This window comes from Carya illinoinensis, chromosome 11 (genome assembly GCF_018687715.1).
Source record: "Carya illinoinensis cultivar Pawnee chromosome 11, C.illinoinensisPawnee_v1, whole genome shotgun sequence".
Taxonomy (NCBI): Eukaryota; Viridiplantae; Streptophyta; class Magnoliopsida; order Fagales; family Juglandaceae; genus Carya; species Carya illinoinensis.
This window is the reverse complement of record NC_056762.1, coordinates 36,727,164-36,751,316: the sequence shown is the minus strand read 5'-3', so window position 1 is coordinate 36,751,316 and position 24,153 is coordinate 36,727,164. Positions and strand designations below refer to the sequence as shown.

The 24,153-nt window shown below is 35.1% G+C and overlaps 1 protein-coding gene across 1 annotated transcript; it reads left to right on the top strand.

Annotated features, from left to right (window-relative positions):
- The first annotated feature begins 17,230 nt into the window (after window positions 1-17,230).
- LOC122280551 (transcription factor EGL1-like) lies at window positions 17,231-21,918 on the top strand. The gene is made up of 8 exons (XM_043091501.1): window positions 17,231-18,374; window positions 19,019-19,273; window positions 19,383-19,479; window positions 19,632-19,646; window positions 19,897-19,953; window positions 20,067-20,927; window positions 21,008-21,433; window positions 21,718-21,918. The coding sequence occupies exons 1-8, from the start codon at window positions 18,256-18,258 to the stop codon at window positions 21,790-21,792; spliced, it is 1,905 nt and encodes a 634-aa protein (XP_042947435.1). The 5' UTR covers window positions 17,231-18,255; the 3' UTR covers window positions 21,793-21,918.
- Window positions 21,919-24,153: the final 2,235 nt, after the last annotated feature.

The following is a 24,153-nucleotide window of genomic DNA, read 5'->3' as shown; positions in this document are numbered from 1 at the left end:
CATAATACTTTTGCACGATTGTGGAATGAGTCACAACGTGAGCTATATCCAGGATGCAGAAGACACAGTAAGTTGTCATTTACCGTAAGACTGCTACACATAAAATCAATGTGCCGATTATCAATTAAGGCTGTCAATATGTTACTCGAGTTGTTTAAGGAGGCACTGCCATCAGATAATACACTTCCTCGTAACTTCTATGAAGCAAAAAAATTGAAACGAGGACTTGGATTTGATTACAACGTAATACATGCATGTAAGAATGACTGCATATTATTTTGGCAAGAGAATGAGCAGTTGAACGAATGTCCCATATGCCACGAGTCAAGATGGACATCTGACAAACAAAATGTGCCGCAAAAGGTAGTACGCCACTTTCCATTGACACCTAGATTACAACGATTATATATGTCACGTGCAACAGCTACAGACATGATATGGCACTCATCAGCCAGAGTTAGAAACGATGATATTTTATCACATCCTGCTGACTCTCAGGTGTGGAAGGAATTTGATAAGGAGCATACATGGTTTGCAGAAGAACCACGTAATGTGAGACTTGGGTTGGCAACAGATGGATTTAATCCGTTTGGGAACATGAGTACTAGTCACAGTACTTGGCCAGTCGTACTTATGCCGTATAATCTACCACCGTGGAAGTGTATGAAAGATCCATATTTCATGATGAGTTTGATCATTCCAGGTCCGAGATCGCCGGGAAATGATATAGACATACACTTACAGCCATTGATTGCAGAATTGAAAGATTTGTGGGAGAATGGGGTTGTCACATTTGATTCATCAACAGGCAAGTCGTTCAAGATGCATGCTGCGGTTTTATGGACAATAAATGATTTTCTAGCATATGGAAACTTGTCAGGTTGGAGTACTAAGGGGAAAATGGCATGTCCAACATGTAACAAACATACTAAATCTGAATGGCTCACTTACGGGAGAAAATTATGTTTCATGGGTCATCGTCGATTTCTACCTGGTGATCATAGATGGCGGGGAAATTCACAAATGTTTGATGGTACTGTTGAATGGGGCCAACCTCCACCATATTTGTCTGGTGAAGATTTACTTGCACAATTTGTAGATGTGGTTGTAATGAATTTGGTAAAAAACAACGAAAGAGAAAACGAGCTACTTCTGAGTTGAATTGGACTAAGAAGAGTATATTTTTCGATCTTCCATACTGGTCAAAGTTAAAATTACGGCACAGTCTTGATGTTATGCATATTGAAAAAAATATATGCAAATCCGTATTGGGAACATTGATGTCAATTGAAGGAAAAACGAAGGATACATTAAACTCAAGGAAGGATTTGAAGCGGTTGGGAATAAGACCGGAAATGCAGTTGCAAGAAAATGGTTCGTCCGTTTACATGCCGATTGGGTGGTATACATTGTCAAGGAATGAAAGGGCTACTTTTTGTGAGTGGATAATGAAAATTAAATTATCGGATGGTTATGCCTCGAATTTGACAAGGTGTGTGCGAACAAATGACTGGAAAATAACTGGGTTAAAAAGTCATGATTGTCATGTCCTTTTGCAGCGTATCTTGCCTATTGGTATACGTGGGTACTTGACTAGAGACGTGCGCGTGGCTTTGACTGAGTTGGGTTTATTTTTCAAAAACTTATGTGCACGGACATTAAATGTAGAAGCTTTGGATCGAATGGAACGGGAAATTCCCATCATATTGTGTAAGCTAGAAAGTATTTACCCACTGTCATTTTTCGATGTCATGGTTCACCTGGCCGTCCATTTGCCACGTGAGGCTCGACTTGCAGGACCAGTTTAGTATAGATGGATGTATCCCATTGAACGATTTCTTGGGAAGTTGAAACGAACAGTTGGTAATAAAGCTCGCCCAGAAGGATCAATTGCAGAAGCATATATTGATGATGAGTGGCATACCTTCTGTTCCAAATATTTCCACGGAGTTGACACTAGGTTTGATCGGCCAGAAAGAAACTTTGACGTTGACAGAGCAAGACAACGAAATGTGTTTTCCGTGTTTTCCCAACAAGTACGTCCACTTGGTGCAGTGCGTGGTTATGACTTATGTGGAAGAGAGTTTGAGAAAGCTCAGTGGTACGTGCTGAACAATTGCCCTGACATAGAGATTTACTTGAAGTAAGTATTAATCTTTTCTTAATTTAGTATTCGCTCATTTACTTTCGCAAAATTCTAATAATATAAAATACATGTGGTAATCATCAATTTCAGTGATCATATTAACATGCTCAAGGAACTAGGAGTAAATGATATAGACCGGAAACATGAAGAGGAGTTTCCGAGATGGTTTGAACAACGGGTAATGACATTACATATGCGACACTTCATTCAATACAAATAGAAAATATTGATTGTTTTTTTTATTGATATAATAGACGTTTTACTTAATATGTAGGTTGTACAAATGCATGCCAATAATCCAAACGATATATCAGATGAATTGTATGCATTAGCGCGTGGCCCATCGAGACGGGCTACAAGATATTCTACATGTATTTCTCGTGGTAGTAGGTATCACACAATAGATCGAGATCATTATAGGAAAACACAAAATAGTGGTGTCCTAGTTGAGGGAAGTCATGATGGAGAAAATATTGATTTCTATGGAGTGATTGTTGATATAATTGGAATGAAATATTTGGGGGAGCTTGCAGTGTATCTGTTTAAGTGTGATTAGTGGGATTTAAGCAATCCTCGAACTGGAGTCCGTGATGATGAATATTTCTTGAGTATTAATACATCAAGAAAATGGTACGAGGATGATCCATTTATTTTAGCTTCTCAAGCATCTCAAGTATTCTACTTAGATGACCCGAAGTTGGGAACTCAATGGCGAGTAGTACAAAAATATGCTCCAAGAAATATATATGATGTTATCCCTCAGGCAGAAGGGCGAGATGAAGAAGAAGATGATGCCTCTACTCAAGAAGCATACCAAGAGAGTCAGCCCGTCTTTAATTTGTTTGTGGATTTGAGCCAGTATGAGATGATTCCATTGAATAGAGAAGATATTGAGGCTGAAATTGTTGATGCGACACTTGAGCAAAGTGTTGATTCATCTGAACTATCTACAGAAGATGAGACTGAATTGTCAAATGATACTGATACAGATAGTGATTGACGAATTATATTTTCACATTACGTGATGATGAGCACTATTTTACTTAATGAATATTGTATCAGTTTTTTGAAATTATGCCTCCGAAGAGAAAGGAAGTGCGCAACCCATCTCCACCTGTTCCTAGCTCTCCTTCAGACTCACCATTAGAGATTGACTCTACAGAACAAGGTAAAATTCTAATAGTCATAAAAGTTATTAATTAAGATTATAATAGAAAATTGATTATAATGTTATATATCATGATGACTTCACAGTACAATCTCATCAAGGTCGAGGCACTACGAGAGGCGTGACGTTGGAAAAATATCGTAAGGTGGGTAAAATCAAAGTTAACATTCTTGATGAACATACCGGAGGCGAAGGACAACCAGCAGCTTGGCTTGCATCGCATGTGGGTGCTCTTACACGAACTTATGCACCTTTGGCAACAAGTTCATGGAAGAAAGTCCCCCAAGATGTTAAGGACCTTATCAAGAAGCGTTGTTTGGTAATGTTTAATAAATGAAATTTAATTGGACTTATAATTTTATTTTACTTTAAAGTTAGAATATTATAAATGATAATATTTTTGTCCAAACTTTTTTCTGTAAGGATGATTTCGAATTAAATTTTGGTTAGAGAGAGGAGCGTAAAACTGTGGAAGAGCTTATGAGTAATGCATTCCGCAAGTATAAGGCGAGGTGTCATGAGCATTATAATAAGTTTGAGAATAGTGAAGAAGCACGCCAACATCCTTTTCAAGATGTGCAACCTTCTGATTGGGAAAAACTTTGTGACATGTTTGAGGATTCATCATATAAGGTATAATTAATTTAATTATTTTAGTCCTATTTTTAATTTCACTTTCTAATATTTTCAATTCTTATGTAGGAGTGAAGTTCTATAAACAAAACAAATAGATCAAAATTGAAGATTACTCATCATGCAGGCTCAAGATCTTTCCACCGCTTCTCTAAAAAATTGGTATTGCTATTCTTTCATTTGTATATAGTTAACTGAATATATCAATCATAATGACTTTATATCTTAACAAATCTTTATTATAGCAAGATTCAGATGCCAATTATGATATGACAAAATTATATGCTGCATCACATACTAATCGTAATGGAGAGTGGAGTCATCCTGATGCCCGTGAAAATTATGTAAGTATTATAATTTGTTTTAAATAAATATATTTGAATATTTATGATGATATTAACTCTTTATCTTATGTGTTGGATAAAATGGTTGCCCTGCGTGCTGAATCTGCGTCAAATCAAAATTCCTCAAATACAGATGTTGAGATTTTTACACAAGTTCTGGGTGAACGTTCAGGATATTTGAGGGGTTTGGGTCGCTGTGTAAAACCTTCTCCCTCTTCCTCTTCTTCCGGGTCTGCCTCTATAGCTCAAGAGAATGCAAATCGTAGAATTGAAGAATTGATTGCAAAACAACAAGAGTTAGAGGCTCAATTGGCGAGACAAGGAGACATGGAGATGCGCCTCAAACAACATGAAGAAGAACAAGCAGAGTTCAGGAGAGATATGTAACTCCAAATGCAACAGCTTATGCAACAGTACAGGCCTCCAACCAACTGATGGTTTTTTACGTCTAACTTATGACATTATCTAATTATGTATGAACAATGCTAGTTTTATGGTTATTTATTTCTTCGCACTTATTATAAAATTTTTGTGAGTAATTAAACAGTTCTTAATTTATATTTTTCAAATAATATGGATGTCTATTTAGTTTTTTTATAATTATTGGTTTTAATAAAAATAATATCCGTTCGAATGACCGAGTCACGTTCGAACATTAATGGGCATGCCGTTCAAACGATAATGTAACGTTCAAACGTCAACTCGCAAACCGTTCGAACGATACCAGATGCTCAAAAAACCGTTCAAACGCATGACATTACCATATCGTTCGAATGTTGATCATCACCGTTCGATCTCTTATACCGTTCGATCGTTTCATTTAACGTTCGAACGTATTTCTACTGATCGTTTGAACGTATCTTGATAACCGTTCAAAAGAAACATTAACGTTCGAACGGTATATGAGAAGCATTCGAACGCAATTCTGGGACGAATTTTAACCGTGACAAAAAAATCCATCGTTCGAACGGTATCGAACGGTCACTTTCAAAATCGTTCCAAAAGATATATTTTGGGACGAAATTGTGATTTTCGTCCCAATATATCTTCTGGGACAGTGATGTTGGGACGACCTTGGGACGAAATTTTTTCGTCCCAAAAAATCTTTCGGAAAGAAATCGATATATTTTGGGACGAAATTTTTTGTCCCAAAATATGTTTTTTGTTGTAGTGAATAGTAGTACTCTTGATGGATATATCATATATATACACACACACAGACAGTAGCCAGCACCGGGTGATCTGCAGCTAGCTAGATCGAGGTACTCTCTATAACAAAATAGAAAGTTTGGATACTTCAACAAATGAGTGAGAAAACTTTTACTGAGAAGGAAATTTCACTGTTGTATCTGTGTTAAACAATGACCTTAACCTTATATATACATACAAAGCTCGTGTAGAAAGAAATAAAGGAGCACCTGCTGTTGCTAGACAACAAACCAGCTAGAAAACAAAATAACCATAGTGGGCATATTCTATCCATAACAGAAAAATACAGTCTGTACAAAACAGAACAGCAATGCTAGTGTCTTCTTGTCCCATTTGATTCATCCTCAATTCCACTACCTCTCTTTCTTGTCCCTTCTGTACAATCAGCATTGCACGTAGATGTACCTTGAGCTGGTGACTGTGCTGGCAGATTGCTTCCCAACTGGTCACATTGTATTTCATCACTTAACAGCCCCTCACAAGGTGGAGAGTAGATGTCTGCTACTCCCATCTTGGCCATATGAAAATAGAAACTTGAAGAGTTTAGAGCTTTAGTCATGATGTCTGCAACTTGAGATCCAGTGTGCACATACTCAGTAACAATACTCCCACTTTGTATCTTGTCTCGAATAAGATGGCAGTCAATTTCTATATGCTTAGTCCTTTTATGAAAAACTGGATTATTAGCAATATAGATGGCCGACTTGTTATCACAATGTAGAGTTGCAGCCTGTTTGTGTTCAATTTGTAAGTCTTCAAACAAATACTTCAGCCAAGTTAACTCACAACAAAGATTTGCCATTGCCTTGTACTCGGCTTCAGATGATGATCTTGAAACCACACTTTGCTTCTTTGTTTTCCAGGATACTAGAGATGAACCTATGAATGCACAATAGCCTGTCACAGATCTTCTAGTGTCTGAACAAGCCCCCCAATCTGAATCTGAATAACCTCTTAGCTGAAGCTGTGATTTTGATGAATAAAATAGGCCTTGCCCTGGAGCTTTCTTGATATATCTCAAAACTTTATGTGCTGCATGGAGATGTGGTGCTCTAGGCTTATCCATATACTGGCTTAATAATTGAACAGAGTAAGAGATGTCAGGCCTTGTTATAGTTAGATATAGCAACCTCCCAATCAACCTTCTGTAGATAGAAGGATCAGGCAGTAGAATCCCCTCATCTTTAGATAACTTAATGTTCTGGTCAAGAGGAATTTTGGTTGGTGTTGACCCTATGGTACCCGAGTCTCCCAAGATGTCTAGAGCATATTTTCTTTGGCATATGTGTATGCCCTGCTGTGATCTGGCCACCTCAATACCTAGGAAATATTTCAATTTTCCTAGATCCTTAATTTTGAACTTGGCATCAAGAGAGGTTTTGAGACTATTAATAGTTTTCATGCAACTTCCAGCTATGATTATGTCATCGACATAAATCAAAATGGCTGTAAATGAACCTTGAGTTGTCCTAACAAATAAGCTGTAATCTGCCTTAGATTGTGTGAAACCATGTTGAGTGATGAAGCTAGACACCTTTGAGTACCATTGCCGTGAGGCTTGTTTGAGTCCATACAAACTTTTGTGAAGTCTACACACCTTTGTATTCCCATTCTTAACGTAGCCAGGGGGTAATTGCATGTATACGTCCTCATCTAAGTCACCATGCAAAAATGCATTGTTGACATCCAATTGGTATAAAAACCATCCCTTTATGGCTGCAAGAGCAAGTAGGGTTCTAACAGTAACAAGTTTAGCTACTGGGGAAAAGGTCTCATGATAATCTAAACCCTCTTGTTGTGTGTAACCCTTTGCCACTAGTCTAGCTTTGTATCTCTCAATGCTGCCATTGGCATTGTATTTCACTTTATATACCCACCTACAACCTATTGCCTCTTTATTTGGTGGTAAATCAACAATGGCCCATGTATCATTTAACTCAAGTGCCTTTATCTCAGTTCTCATGGCCTAACACCACTCAGAAGAACTTACAGCCTCTTGATAGCTTCTAGGTTCAGATTGTGCAGTTATGGAAGTGACAAAGGCTTTGTGAGAATTGGATAACCTATCATAAGAGATGCTAGCACTAAGAGGAAAGGGAGTACCTGAGGTGATGGAGCCCTTTTTCTTGTCCAAGTTCTGCAATGGAGTGAGTGAACTGGTCTGTTGACATATGTAATCTTGTAGGTGTGATGGAGTTTTTCTGATTCTGGTAGACCTTCTAGGCAAATGATGAATATGCTGATCAGAATGTGGTGTCGGTTGGTCAACTTGAGAATTGTTTGTGTTATCAATTTCTAAGTTTTCTATGGGACTAGAGGTGATGGCAGGTGGTTCTTCAAGTTGTGTGGATTCAGTGGTTGGGGTGAATTCAGGTTGGTCCTCAAGTTGAGTGAAGTTATTTGGTGTAGAAATCAGAGGATTTTGAGGTAGGTATAAATCAATGGGAGATGTTTCTTTGCAAGGAAATACACTTTCATGGAAAACAACATTCCTGGATATGAATACTTTCTTGGTTGCCAAATCCAGTAATTTGTATCCTTTGATTCCAAAGGGATATCCTAGGAAAATGCATCTCTTGGCCCTTGAATCAAACTTATGCCTCCCATTTGTGAGAGTGGTTGCAAAGGCAAGGCATCCAAACACTCTTAGGTGAGAGTACATCGGTTTTCTTTGAAATAGAAGTTCAAAAGGGGTTATGTTGTTTAGAGAGACTGAGGGGGTTCTATTGATAAGGTACACAGCAGTCAAGACACAATCATTCCAATATTTTAATGAAATTCCACTTTGAAATCTTAGAGCCCTTGCAATATTCAAAATATGTTGATGTTTTCTCTCAACAATAGCATTTTGTTGAGGGGTCTCAACACATGTTTTCTGATGTATAATTCCTTTTTCAAGATAAAATTGTTTCATGTCAAATTCCCCCCCATTATCACTACGAATGATTTTGACTTTGGTTTCAAATTGAGTTTCAATCATGGCACAAAAGTTTTGTAATGCATTGGCAGCTTCAGATTTTAATTTAAGCATGTATATCCATGTGCATCTACTAAAATCATCAACTATGGTTAGAAAATAACGAGATCCATCATAACTAATTTCATTGCAAGGTCCCCAAAGATCACAATGTATTAAATCAAAACATTTTTCTGATTTGTGTTGACTGATAGGGAAAGGAGGTTTGTGTAACTTAGCTAGAGGACAAATGGAGCATGGTTTAGGATTAATGGACTTGGGAATGGCATCTTCTAAATGAAGAACGAAATGAGATGGATGTCCCATTTTGTAGTGCCAGAGATCAATTTCTGTAGTAGAATTTATAACAGAAGCTGAAATGGTGGGATGAGTAGTCATTTGAGCCAAGGTGTCTTGAAGAGCTGTAGGAGAGACCACTGAGTGCAGCAGATGATAGAGACCAGATTGCACTTCACCCATTCCAGTTGTTTTCCAAGTCAAAGGGTCCTGTATGTAACAAAAATTGGAGAAGAAAACAACACAACAGTTGAGTTGTTGAGTGAGTTTTCTAACAGAAATTAAATTAAAAGAGAAGGAGGGAACACATAAGGCATTTTGAAGAATTAAAGTGTCTGTGAGGTGAACTGTGCCAGTGTGAGTGACTGGTGCTGTAGCTCCATTTGGCAAAGCCACAGAATAAGAAACCTTAGACTGGACAGAACAAGAAAAATATGAGGGTGAACAGATCATGTGATCTGTTGCACCAGTGTCCAAAATCCATGGAACAGTGGTTATGCCAGAAATTTTAAATATACCAGAGATGTTAGGGAGGTCAGAAGCTGTATTGACAAAGTGTTGGACTTGATTTGCAGAAGGAGTGAAAGGAGGGTTAACTGGTGATTGAAGGATGGCCATGAGTTGAGAGTACTGCTGCTGAGTCAATGATACTTGAGCCTTGTCAAGTTGTGGTTGCTGGTCGAGAGGCATGATTGCAGAAGCCTGACTTGCAACTGTTGTGTATTTGCCCCTTCCTTCAAGTTTATGACCAGAGGGATACCCATGTATCTTGAAACATCTGTCGACTGTGTGACCAGGCATCTGGCAGTGGGAACAAACAGGCTTGTTGGGGTTGGCCTTGAAACACCTCTCAAGTGAATGACCTGCAACTTTGCAATGTGTGCAATAATATTTGTCTCTCTTTTGTAAAAAATTTTGTTTTCCATTTTCTTTTGAATGCCCCTTAGCCATTAGAGCCATGGTTTCATTGAGAGAGACATCAACAGAAATTTGTCTCCTTTTCTCCTCTTGCTGTATGGTAGAGTATACCTCATTCAAAGTAGGAAAAGGTTTTATCAAAAGGATTTGAGCTTTAATGGCCTTGTAAGACTCATTTAGTCCCATTAGAAATCTCATCACCCAATCTCTTTGTTGGTGTTGAACTACCACTTTCAAGCCTCCACAAGTGCAGTTAGGAATAGATTCATAGTTAAGCAACTCATCAAGAAGAGTTTTCAGTTTAGAGAAATAGACACTTACTGCATCCTGATTTTGAACCAGAGTGGAGACAGCCTGTTTGATTTCAAAGATTCTAGGGGCATTTTGTTGGGCAAATCGTTGCTCTAGTTCCAGCCAAAGTTGATGGGCTGTCTCAGCATACACAGTGCTGCATTTTATTCCCACTGCCATGGTGTTTTGAAGCCAAGTAATGACAATGTCATTGCATCTAAGCCAGTGTTCCATCAAAGGGTTAGTGGGGTCTGTTGGCTCACATAGACTTCCATCTATAAAGCCAAGTTTGTTTTTGATCCTAAGTGCTCTCTTCATTGATCTGGCCCAAGGATGATAGCTGTCTGCATCTAGTATTTGTGTAACGAGGATAGCTCCAGTGCCATCATTGTTGCCAATGAAATAAGGACTGGTTGGATGATTTGGATCATGGACAGAGTGTTGGTTATGAGTAGGTTGTGGTTGTGGGTTTTGTTGGGGGTTTGTTTCATCCATTATAGCTCTGATACCATATAACAAAATAGAAAGTTTGGATACTTCAACAAATGAGTGAGAAAACTTTTGCTGAGAAGGAAATTTCACTGTTGTATCTGTGTTAAACAATGACCTTAACCTTATATATACATACAAAGCTCGTGTAGAAAGAAATAAAGGAGCACCTGCTATTGCTAGACAACAAACCAGCTAGAAAACAAAATAACCATAGTGGGCATATTCTATCCATAACAGAAAAATACAGTCTGTACAAAACAGAACAGCAATGCTAGTGTCTTCTTGTCCCATTTGATTCATCCTCAATTCCACTACCTCTCTTTCTTGTCCCTTCTGTACAATCAGCATTGCATGTAGATGTACCTTGAGCTGGTGACTGTGCTGGCAGATTGCTTCCCAACTGGTCACATTGTATTTCATCACTTAACACTCTCGAAGCTGGAAATGGGGTTAAATAATTATAATCCGAACCAGATATGCTTGTAAGATCTTTAGGAATTCAGATACCAATTAAGATCGGAAGCTTATATTATATATATAACTTATATATATACATGAATTCATCACGAGGGAATCGTGTCAAGGACTCAAGAGTATATCGTTCAACCTGTCACTATATATATGTATTGTTGATGCATGAAAATCTAAAACTCTTCCGGCATTACTACTTGTATATATATGTGTGTGCATGTCAAAGTCCAACATGCTGGTTTAGGATCCACATACATTTACACCACATCATGCATCTTGCAAGCCAATGTACGTACTGGCCGGAGGCCTGAAAGTGACTATTTTTTTGACGTTATAGCTCTCTAGTATGAACGTTCACACTTATATATCATGTTCTGTGTGTGTGTGTATGTAAGCGTGCGTGTGTGTGTAATAAATAATTAGCTAGCATTCCCGTATTTTCAGAACAATGTATAAGATCGACTTTGACATTTCAGGATATTGGCAGTACAACAATAATGCGTGTCAGACCAAATTAAACGATATAAATCGAAAAAATGGAATTAAGGTATATAGCTCATGCATGCATGTGTAGCACGTTACCCAACCCATATATAACGTACGTACAGGGTAAGGCATCATGCAGAAGTCAAGTCCGCGTGCCAAGTAGTGTTGGATGCATCATCAATATGATTTCGATGATCGCGGATTCGCGTGGAGTGCAATATTAATTAATTATTGCCAAAGATCAAACTTCACCCTTTAATATTGTCTTAAAGTATATATTAATTAATGGCACACTTATGACTTGAATTAGACCATAATTCAAAAAATAATTAAGGACCTCCTTCACATGAGAAAACCTTTCTCAAATCATGTGAAAAAAAATAAAGAAAGAAAAAGAAAATGCATGTATTGGGGTTGGAAAGATCAATTTGTTAGTTGATGACATTGACACCTTTCGTCCGGCTTCATTGTTTTATGATCTATAGACGACGACTTATATATATATATATATATGTGTGTGTGTGTGGGTGTGCGCGCGCGCGCATGTGTAGGCCGACAATCATAAATATGTGTTGGACCACATGCTTCATTAATTCATGCCATTTTTGGGTGGCTTCTTCTTGGTCCTGATCTTAAAACAAATAGAGACTAGGGATACTGCATGCATGTGTTTTTATATCACTCACAATAGATTTTGTTAAATATAAATTTCTGTAAAATATTAAAAAAAAAAAAAGATGGCTAAAAGTTCATTTCATTGGATCATCTATTCTATTTCTATTTTACATTTAGATACAGTAAATTCTCTATATGTAGAGATTACTGTTCATTCATCTAAACATTTTATTATTATTTCTCTATCATTTCATCATCTTTTATTTTTATCTTATTTTCATTTTAACCCTTTTATCACTTTTACACATACCCTACTTTCTTATCTCTCATTTACTCTCTAGGACTCCATTTATAGTACCGACTTTTGTGCATGCAAAAGTTTTGATATTATTAATAATAAAGACATGTATTTTTTGAGAATATTTTCAAGAATTATCGAAAATAGATATTCTTTTAATATACTTTGACAATATTTTCATTATATAATCTATTCTTTTTATTTTTTGAATTAATTTATATTTTTGTTTAGCTTATAAATTTTGATTAATTTAAAATAGAACATAATTATATAACATTGTATATGGAAAGATATTGCAAATATTAAAAGATATGAGGATATCATTAGTAGTTAGATAAAATATTTGAACTAAATAAAAAAGATTAAAAAGTATAATATTTAAATGATATGAAAAAAAATAGATAAGCTGATATATGATATATTGAAAAAGTCAATATATAAAATAGAAAAATTAGATTTTTGTGATTTATTTTAAATGATAGGATACATAAAGTACCATTGAGAGTGCTCTTAACCATGTAGCATGCATATTATATTTTCACCACATGACATGATGCATCATTTATTAATTATGATCATTCAAATTTTTAGCAATTTGGTATTATATATTCATTAATTCCAATTCTGGGTTATTTTTTTCTTTTTCCTCTTCAATTGGAGTAGTACTGGATATTGATATGTGATGTACTAATTCATGCAATCTTAGTCCACCAACACCTCATGTAATTAAACAAAAAATAAATTGGAGGAATATGCAATATCATGTATTGATCTCAACGTGTTTGATGCTTTAAATACTAACAGAGACCATAGAGACAAAGTTTTGCATTACATGAGATCAAGCGGTTCAGAGATGTAGGGGTTAAAAAGAAAAAGAGTAAAGCTAGAGTGCCGCCCAGCTTTCACTGCTTGCTCATTTTGAATTTTATATATATATATATTATTTTTTTTTCTTTTCACATCTTTTTAATAGATTTAAGTATTTTTAAAAAATAAAAAAATACACCAATAAACTAAAAACCACTTTCTTAATTATTAAAAAATAAAAAATAATTTTTTTATGAGCAGTCAATAGGAGCTGTGCATTTGATGGGGCAAAGTAGTTTTATTAAAAAAAAATAAAAGGTGAACCGGTAAATTAGATTGGACTGGATCAAATTGGTCCAGTACAAGTTTTGGTTTGATCCAATATCGGTTTCATTTTTTTTCAAAATCGGTCCGATTCTGATTTTTTTTTTCTAACACTGGGCGAAATGATTCATATATATATTTAATTTTTTATATTGTATAAAATATTTTTTATATTATATATATTTAGATATAATATTATATAAAATAATTTTATATTATATGATAAATTACTAATTAATATAATATTAAATTTTAAAATCCTATTATGTCACTATATTATATATTATAATATATCAGTATAATTTATAATACAATTATAATAATATATATTATAATATACTATAATATATTATCACTATATTATTCTATACTATAATATATTATATATACTATATAATATATCAAAACAATCAAATTAAAATAAGTAAAATTAGAAATATTGATTTAAGAGTATAACCAATACGATATCAATTTTTTAAATTTCAAAATCAATATATATCGAGACAATTATAAAATATATCTAAAATGGAACAGTTAAACTCGTAGAAATGAGTTTTTTTATTTTCTACACAACTATTTTTTTTTTTTGTTTTTGACGATTCTACGTCTACTACTCCTAGTTATTATTGAGAATTATCGTTAGTTATATGTAGTGTTTTTTAAAAATTTTTTAATATATTTTTAACACTTTTAAATATATTTTTAAAAAATATTATAATATTATTAAAAAATAATTTTTTAATCACGAAGTAAAAATATCTTCTATATATAAAAAGTGTGTATGAAATGGAAAATCTTGTTTTAACGGTTTTTCTTGTTTTTCCGTTAAAGTTAACACCGTTTGTTTTAATGGTTTGGCACATAAAATAAAGACATAAATGTTGAGAGAGATAGCATTCAATGTTGTTATATGATTTATTAATCTCAATAATTATAATACTTAATAGTTTATATAATAATAAGTAATTAAAAATTAGTTATTATATTTTTCTCTTTCTCCTTAACATATACACGTGTATTAGGTGCATAAGACGTGAATCCTTAAGTATAATATACGTGTATTATACGTTTCATTAATTCAGATTATTAAGTATTCCAAATTTAAAAATCTCATATAATATATAATATAAGTGTGTTTAATCAAAGTGTTTTTTTTTTCTCTATGGTAGTAGGACGTAGCTTCCGCTAAGTCATATTCCATACGTGGACTTGCTATGATAGGCACGTGACAAAGGCCGTGATCCTTGATTTAATCAAGAAAGAGTAAATTCGGCCAACAATTTCAAAATATATTTTATGATTTATATATATGCTATATATAGAAAATATTATACCACAAATTTTATAAAAAGATTATGTTTTAATTTTATGTTGTCCCTGATCGACTCAACCAACAGTAAAATAAGAATTTCAATGTTGTCTCTATTGATTGTCTACAGGATGACATAAATTGATGAATTATAATACAAATATCAAACGACACATATTTTGAACTACCGTTTGTGTTAGACTTTCATTAAATTTTTCGTATACATCTTTGCTAAAATTATAGATGTTATAAATATGTATTGGATTATATGATACTTTGAACTAATTTTTTTATTTTCTCTAATATGCCTTAAATTATTAAGTGACATCAATAATTTTTATAAAATATATATTATTTTTTACAAATAATCATTTCATAAAATTAGACAAACGTGCTTTGCACGTTACTCTCACCTAGTATATATATATATATATATATAAATCAACGATGGCCGTCAGCCGAGCTGGGCGGTGGAACTATCATATTTTTTTCTTTTGAGAAATGATTTATGCAGTCGGGAAACGCAGTCGGCGTGCAGTCGGCTGTAAAAAAAAAATTAATACAGGACCTACATGAAAAAAAAAAATTATTTTTATAACTTTTTATAATTCATGCAGGTCCCCTTGAATATAAAATAATTTTTTTATAATTTTTTTTTATTCATTCCGTACAGCCGACTGCACGCCGACTGCGTTTCCCGACTGCGTGTAGCAAAGCCCTTTTCTTTTAACCTTAGTTTGCTGCTATCCTGACGACGACCGAGGGGGCACGCATGATGTGGTAGACTCCGACCGCTTTAATTAATGCGGGGGCTTCCCAATTAATTCTCAGAAGCGCCTAATTCAGTGCTCATGTGCAGTGGGAGAGAGGTGGGTGTGCGTGCAGGCATTGCCAGCAACTCGTCTTTTATGGATTTCAAGTTCACTTTGATTGAGCTATGCTAGTGTCTCATGGCTTCTGAGTTTTTTTTTTTCTTGGGCAGTTTTGGGCGGATACGGAGCCCCATCATATCTAATCTTTTGCTATTAAAAATAGATAATATCAGCCTCGTTGCTGCACCATAGTCCAATATTCATATTGTGGCAATGTAGTAGTGCTGCAACAATGCGTGAGGACGGTGCAACGAATGATGGTGAGTACTGCATGCACCTAGCAAAAAAGATGGGCTCCTGAACATGAACTCTAGTATTCTTTCAATCGGGTGCGTTTGTGCGTGCTAATATTTTGGCGATCAATTTGCACAGATCTAAACCCCAAGCAGTTTGAGAGAAGGAAGAACTAGAGTAAACGAGAGGGTAGAGGCTGCTCGGTTTAGTATGACTGGTTTACAGGATTCGTTTGGTTACCCACGGGCTAAACTAAGATTTGGTATCGGGGGATGTTCGGTAAAGTGTGTTATGTGTTGTACTTTTCGCATGTGATTATATAAAAAAATAATCAAACATCCTAAAATTATATAATTTTTTTTGACTTACTCATATTTTTTTAAGTTTTAAGAAAAATTTATAGATTAATAATAAATTTAAAAAAGTATCTAATAATATAAAGTCGTTAAATTTTTTATTGTATAATTATATTACTATTAATAAGTGAATAAAAAAAGAGCACGTGAATAACTAATAAATTCTTTACAAAAGAAAATAAATTATTGACATACTCTTTTTATCTCTCTAGGAACGTCTTATCAATCATCTAGTTAGATAAATTTGCTTACTCTCATATGCAAAAATCTTTCAAATTTATTTAAACTATTAGATAAACTCTATCGAAACTTCTAGCTAGTTAACTGATTAATATGTGGTTAAGAACATCTCAAATGTTGTAAAGGAAGATTATTTACCAGTGATAGGCAAGAAATTCAATGAAATTTAGAATGACCCAAATAAGAAAAAAAAATCATGTAACTATATATATGAGATAAAAAGACAAGAAAAACTTATATGATATCATTGATATAAAATTAAACAAATCGCATGATGCATATTAAAGATAAATAAAGAGAGATAGAGATGTCAAATCAAGATTATTATATTAATAGACTTAAAGATATTTGAGTAATATACTGTTTGTTTGAGTGTTGGGAGGCAATATTAAATATTTTAAGAATATTTATATTTAAAATTAAAATTATATAATATATAAGACTAATTTTTAAAATTTTTGGAAGGGCTGCCTACAATATAGTTTCGTCTCTGGTTATATAGATAAGATAAAAATTAAAAATTAAATAAAATATTATTATAATATAATTTTTATATTATTTTTATTTTAATATTTAAAAAAATTAAATTATTTATTATATTTTATATAAAAATTATAATAATTATAAGAGATAAGATATTATAAGTAACCAATCCTGTCCTTATTCTGCCTCGTGACATATGCATACGACGAATATATATATATATATATATATACTTTTCTTGGTTTCCATCTTTTAAATGTTTTATCTCTTGCCAATTTGCCAAATTCCACAATTAAAGACGATCTTTACATATTCACGTATCTCTCTACCGCCTTACCAGTTTATCACCACCCTCTCTCTCTCTCTCTCTCTCTCTCTCTCTCTCGAATCCATGAAAGTAAGTGGGAGAAAAGAATCCACACATGTTTTGTGCATGTCTCATGCTTTTCTTTTACTAATATGTATGTCTGAACTCTCTTCACTTAAAAAAAGCCACTTTAGTGTTAAAAAATTAAAAGACTGGGTTTTCTGAGCTTGGACTTGGTGGACGCATTTGCTGTTCATCTTCCGTGTTATGCGGTCAGAAAAACCTAGATCTTTAATTGGTTCTTAACTTGGTTTTATGTGTGTTTGTTTAAAGAGTAGAAAGTTACTGATGATGAGCTGGTTTTTGCCCCCGGCGGCGGCGGCGGCCTTTCCCGGCACGATTAGAGGCACGGCACCGTCTTGGTTTTGGTTATCCGAGATAACAGCTTCTAGCTTTTAGAGCAAATGCAAGTACCCTATCTATTAAATACAGTTGTTCTGTCTTGCGTTTGTCTTCTCCTTTTCATGAAAGTGAGTGTTCAGATTCTGTACCGAAGAGGAAAGTGATTACTACTGGCCGCCAATGATGTCCATTGGTCTTTAAATCAGTTCTTCCCTTCTAAGGATAATGAGTATCAACTGCTTTTCCTCTCCCATCTTCCTTCTACTAGTTTCTAGCTCCAAGTTGTCCCGCAAACGGCAATCTCGAGGTTCGGTTGTGGGTATTTTAGCCTTTTTTCTAGCCAGAACATGATGGTTTTTAGCTATGGTTTGTTACTGTAAAAACCAGGAAAAACTCCCGAGAGAAACCTATCTGGGTTTTTTTGGGATATCAAGAAAAAAGAATTTGAGGTAAACACGTGCTTTTGGTATCTATGGAATCTTCCACATGAAAAGGAACTAGATTTGGTTCTGGTGTTGGTAGATGAAGAATCCGGAACCCATTTTCATCTGATCAGATTGAGTAGTGGGGTGCTTTAATTTTTAGCTTCAGAGTTATATGTTGGCTCCAATGGAGGAGAGGGTGCAGAAAAACTTGACGAAACAACTTGCTCTTGCTGTGAGAAGCATTCAGTGGAGCTACGCAATCTTCTGGTCTCTTTCAACTAGACAACCAGGGTACTATGCATCTCCTTCTTCTTCTTCTTTTTTCTAGATTATTTTCTGCTATATTTTCTGGGAAATAAGATATCCAAAATGTTCTTTCGAATACAATCTTCCTGAATTTCTGCCATTGGGTCTGATGTAATTGGAAATTCGATATGGAATGGAAACTGACTAGATTTTAGGTGCGTGCTGGCCTAAAAGCATGAAGTTTGTCTTTGCAGAGAATTCTGTTAATGTTCACTTATTTCCTTATGGTAGCTTCGGACTTCAAAACAATTTTCTTAAATTCTTTGAAATCTTACATGATGCGTTACCGCTGCTGAAACTGAGATGAACCGGTAATCTGCCTGTGTAGCTGCATAAGGGATTGCGATTGAGGTTCATCCCTTGCGTCACACTATAGAAAAAAGCAGATTATTATCTCTTCACGTAACATCGTTTAGGCAACATCCCTGTCAAGCCAAAGACAATTCACATGTCAATTGCACAAGCATTTCAATTTCTTTGATATTCTGCTATAGCATATTAGTCCTCGGTTGATTGCATTTTGTCTAATTTGGAAGGGGGATTTCTTGACAAAAGTTACTAAAAGCTTTTCAGGAAATGCAGACCCTCTTTATGAATCTAATACATTCTTCCTGTTCTTAATATCATAGGGTCTTGGAGTGGGGTAATGGATACTACAATGGAGATATTAAGACAAGGAAAACAATTCAAGCTGTAGAACTCAATGCAGATCAACTGGGTTTGCAGAGGAGTGAACAATTGAGAGAACTATACGAGTCCCTCTCAGCTGGTGAAGCCAACCCCCAATCTAGAAGGCCTTCTGTAGCATTATCCCCCGAGGATCTCAGTGATACGGAGTGGTATTACTTGGTTTGCATGTCATTCGTGTTCGACATTGGACAGGGGTAATCTCTTTCCCCTTAGATTTTTGTTTTTTTTGTTTTTGTTTTTAATCTGCTATTTATGATCTGAAGTATGCTTCTAGTCACAAGTCTTGTTTCAAACTGTTCCTAGGTTACCTGGAAGGACGTTTGCAAATGACCAACCAATCTGGATGCGCAACGCCCACTTTGCAGATAGCAAGGCTTTCAGTCGCTCCCTGCTGGCGAGGGTAGGCTGCTGTTTCCTTTATTTCGAAATAAATTGCCATGCATGTCGACTAAACTACGGAATGCTCAAAAACTTGCAACGAAACTGAAAACATTTTCATTGTTCTTTTGTGTTTTGGCTTCATGATGGACTTGAAACAAACGTCTCTCTCAGAGTGCATCTATTCAGGTACTGACATGATTTTTTTTTCCTTCGTTATCTGCCTCTAAGTTGGCTTTGTTACTCTCAACCGTATGATTAAAGAATTCCTATTAAAGAGGGAGAGCCATAAGAACTCTTTTCCAATTAAAAAATGACAATTTTGACTAATGCTTGTGATGGACATGAAAACCTTGAAAAACTGATACGACTAAACCTTTAGTATAAAGATTCTAACTGCAGAGCTATATTACATAATATCTTCCCATTCAATTTTCAGACTCTGGTATGCTTTCCATTTCTCGGAGGTGTAATCGAGCTAGGTGTGACTGAGCAGGTAACTTCTTGTCTCAGATTCCCACTTCGATAGAAAAATGATTTTGAAATTTCTTTTTGCTATGATACATGGGAATTAAGTCTTTGTTTCTGTTCCTAATTTGATTTTTGAAGGTATTAGAAGACCCTAGTCTCATTCAGCACATTAAAACTTCTTTCTTGGAGATTCCATATCCTGCATTTATTTCCAAGAAATACACAGGAGCAGTCCACACAAGACATGGCAATGGTCCTGCTTGTACTGTGTTTGATCAGGATATTCCAGAAAACAAACTAATTTCTTATGTAGGATGTGAAGATTTCGGTATTGTTTCTCCCAATGACAATTCTAATGGATTTGAGCCAAATCAACCAGAAGAGGGCTCATTTATGGTTGAAGGGATAATTGGGGGAGCTTCTCAAGTACAAAGCTGGCAGTTCATGGATGATGAGCTCAGTAATTGTGTCCTCCATTCCATGAATTCTAGTGATTGTATATCTCAAACTTTTGTGGAACCTGAAAAGGCTGTCTTCACTCCTAAGAGTGAACTGGTGAAAGAAGATTGTTTGCAAGACTTTCAAGAATACAATCACACAAAAATGAACCCATTGGATCTTCAAAGCGATGATCTGCACTATCAGAGTGCTCTTTCATCTCTTTTAAAGAGTTCTCACCAGATGATTTTGGGACCATGTTTTCAAAAGTATCATCACGAGTCCAGTTTTGTCAGTTGGAATAAAGGAGGTTTAGCAAATTTCCAGAATCCGGGAGGCAGAACCCCTCAAAATCTTCTGAAGAAGGTTTTGTTGGCAGTTCCTCATATGCATGTTGGTGGCTCACTCGAGTCTCTGGAAGATAATGGCAATAAAGATGGAGTTTGGAGACTAGGGGCTGATGATATAGGTGTGAACCATGCAGTAGCTGAGAAGAAGCGAAGGGAAAAACTAAATGAAAGATTTTTTATTCTAAGATCGATGGTTCCTTCGATTAACAAGGTAATTCAAACTCCATTCCCTGGTAATCGGCAATTGACTACAACTACTAATTGAAATATTCTGTCTTCTTGTTCATGCAGGAGGACAAAGTATCTATACTTGATGATGCCATAGAATATCTGAAGGAGCTTGAGAAAAGGGTTGAAGAGTTGACAGATGTGGAAGCTAGAACAAAAAGAAAATCCCAAGATACTGTAGAGAGAACATCTGATAACTACGGCAACGACATAATTAATAATAGCAAGAAGCCACTGATAAACAAGAGGAAGGCTTGTGATATTGATGAAACAGAGCCAGGGATAAATTATAATGTACCAAAAGAAAGTTCAACTGATAATGTGACTGTCAGCATGATCAATAAAGAGGTACTAATAGAGATGAGATGTCCTTGGAAGGAAGGGGTGCTGCTAGAGATCATGGATGTAGTAAGCAATCTCCAATTAGATTGTCACTCGGTTCAATCATCTACCATTGAAGGGATTCTTTCACTCACATTTAAATCAAAGGTACAAACTCAAAATCACATAGAGAATGTGGCTTTCCCCTTTTGTTTTTGTTTCTTTTCTTTTCTTTTTTTCCTTTTTTCACCTACTATTGTATTGGAGTCCAGGTCTAGCTCATACCGAAAGCATGAACTTTGGATATAATGTGACCATTTCTAATGAACCTATTTCCTAGAATCATACCAAACTTTTCAGTTCTTAATACAACTTTTATTTCCTAGAATCTTTCGATGTTTTAGTACTGTAACAACTGACTTTTAACCGCATTAAATCATTGTTTTCTGCAGTTCAAGGGGTCGTTTGTTGCATCAGCAGGTATCATCAAACAAGCACTTAAGAGATTCAGCTTGTCTTCTCCCTAGAACTTGCGGCTGTTTTAGAATCCCCTGTTCAATTTTTGGAATGATATGTACTGTGGAAAGGTTCTGTCACAAACACAACTTCTAGGGATATTCCTGCAGGTAGACAATAAAGATTTATTTCTGATATATGGTTTCTTCACTACTGGTGTATTATACCTTAAAAAGATTGACACAATCTCATATTAGGATAGAGTAACATATTCCCAAAGAAGTATGTTTTTCTGAAAAGGGAAGCAAACCCCATGTTTTGGTTGTGTGTGTGTGGGGGGGGGGGGGATTTCCTTCCAAATTCACCCCAGGAGCAAGCAGTGCCTAATTTTCTCATACACCATACTACATATGTAACGTGACTTATCTGTGCAAATGTTTAAGACAAAAGCTAAAGATACTGTCCCCACCAAAAAAGCTAATGAACAACATGGGTCTGCATTTTGTTGTGCACATGGCTGCTGTCCAAGACATTGAAAACACAACTGTTGATAATGTATAGGAGGCGGAAAAAGGGGGAGGGGGGAAGGAAAAGAAAAGAAAAACAACCGTATTATAAAAGGTGATGGGTTGTTTTATTGAAGCCCTCGGCACATAAACTAATATTTTACAGACTTAGATAGAGAGTCTGCATGTGCTTAAAATGACAATGATAAATCCCAGACAAAGCGGAATATATATAACTACAAGTTGTGATTTAAATCATTTTATAACTACAAGTAGCTTTAATCCCCAAACGAGTATATAGAAGACCAGATTAGGGACATACATATAATACTTGTTTCTCTGTAGCCATAAAGTAAGAGCTTGCTAACTTTAAGCAAAGTAAAAAATCATTTGGATTGTCCAAAAGGATCAAGTTTCAGAACCAAATAAATAATATGGAAGGGTGACACAGTGTCTACATATTGTTGCCATGATGTATTCAGAATGACCGGTTGTTGGGAGAGTATGCCCCTTTTCAGTCCCTTGATTATGTGTTGTGAACCCATCAGTTTCTTTTCTATTGCTCAGAGGATAAAATATTAAAAAAAAAAAAATTATTTGAAGACTAATGTTTGAGATTTGAGAACTGTCACAGTTAAGTAATTAATCTATAAATATAGAAGATTTTTTATATAAATTGTATGTGTCTTTAAAATATTTGTTGTAAAAATGAAGAAGTTTGTTGTGGTTTATTTTCAAAACCTTAATTATTTTATACAACGTGTTGATGCATGCGCATTTTCATTACATCACTCTTTTCATATCAAAAGCAGGACCAATCATAGGTATGATAACACCCGGCAAAGCCATAAAGATGAATTGTTATTTGGTGGCAAAGAGGAAGGAAAAAAAAAAAAAGGTCACCTACCCTAACAATGAGTCAAAGGCCTTAAAAAGAAAGAGAGAAATCAGGTGAGAATATCGATGAATTATTAACTGTCCCTATTGCGTGTTGGGGGAAAAAAGAATGTGGATTTTCAAAGTAGAAGAGGATTTGGAGTTGCTAAGCAATATTTGTCCAAACACGCATGTAGGAGAATTCTTAAGTTGTTTTTTTTTTTCATATTTTCTTTCACATGGATGGCCCATAAATTAAGCCTTTTTGTCCCCATGGAAATCATAGAAGTTGTCCCATTACTTCAAATTCTATACTGTTTATTTTATTCTCAAGTCGATATATAAGACATATCATTCACGTTACTTAAATTATAAGATTTTTTACTGTCTGTGTATACTCTACATATTAAATATAATTTTTCTTATTAACAACATTCATTATAACGTTTATTAAGAATCATTTTGATTATCCAACCAGATTTGTTGCTCCCTGGAAGGATTAAGGATACATGCATTTGAACCGGCATTCTGTCCAATGATGAACAAGAAGATCCTCGAGTTGGGGCCCAACTAAGGTCCTTTTCGTGCCATAATATTGAGTTTTCTTTCAACAAAATGATGTAAGCCGCAAAAGCTTCTAGAGTGGGTGTGGAAATGGTAGGAATATATAATTGCCAAAGCTCTCATTTTCAAAGCCATGATTATAGCAATGAAACAGAGACAAGAAGACAATGGGAAAAAGAGATCCATCCACTAGGCACTACATAACATTACCCACTCATCGAGAACCGTAATTGAAGTCAGAACACGCTGAACATAGTTGAATAATTTCATCACAAAGAACCATATTTTGCATCAGCATAATCAGATATGAACATTCCTGCAATTCAACTGTTCTATTTAATAGCTAAATCAATAGGAGCTTTGCTTTACTTTACTTTACATATTACTCAATATCGTATTCAAGATTTTTATTTTATGACATTATACATGGCATTCCGCAGGTTTGTTTTTTGAGTGAGTGGTATTCTGGACACGCTCCATCACCAC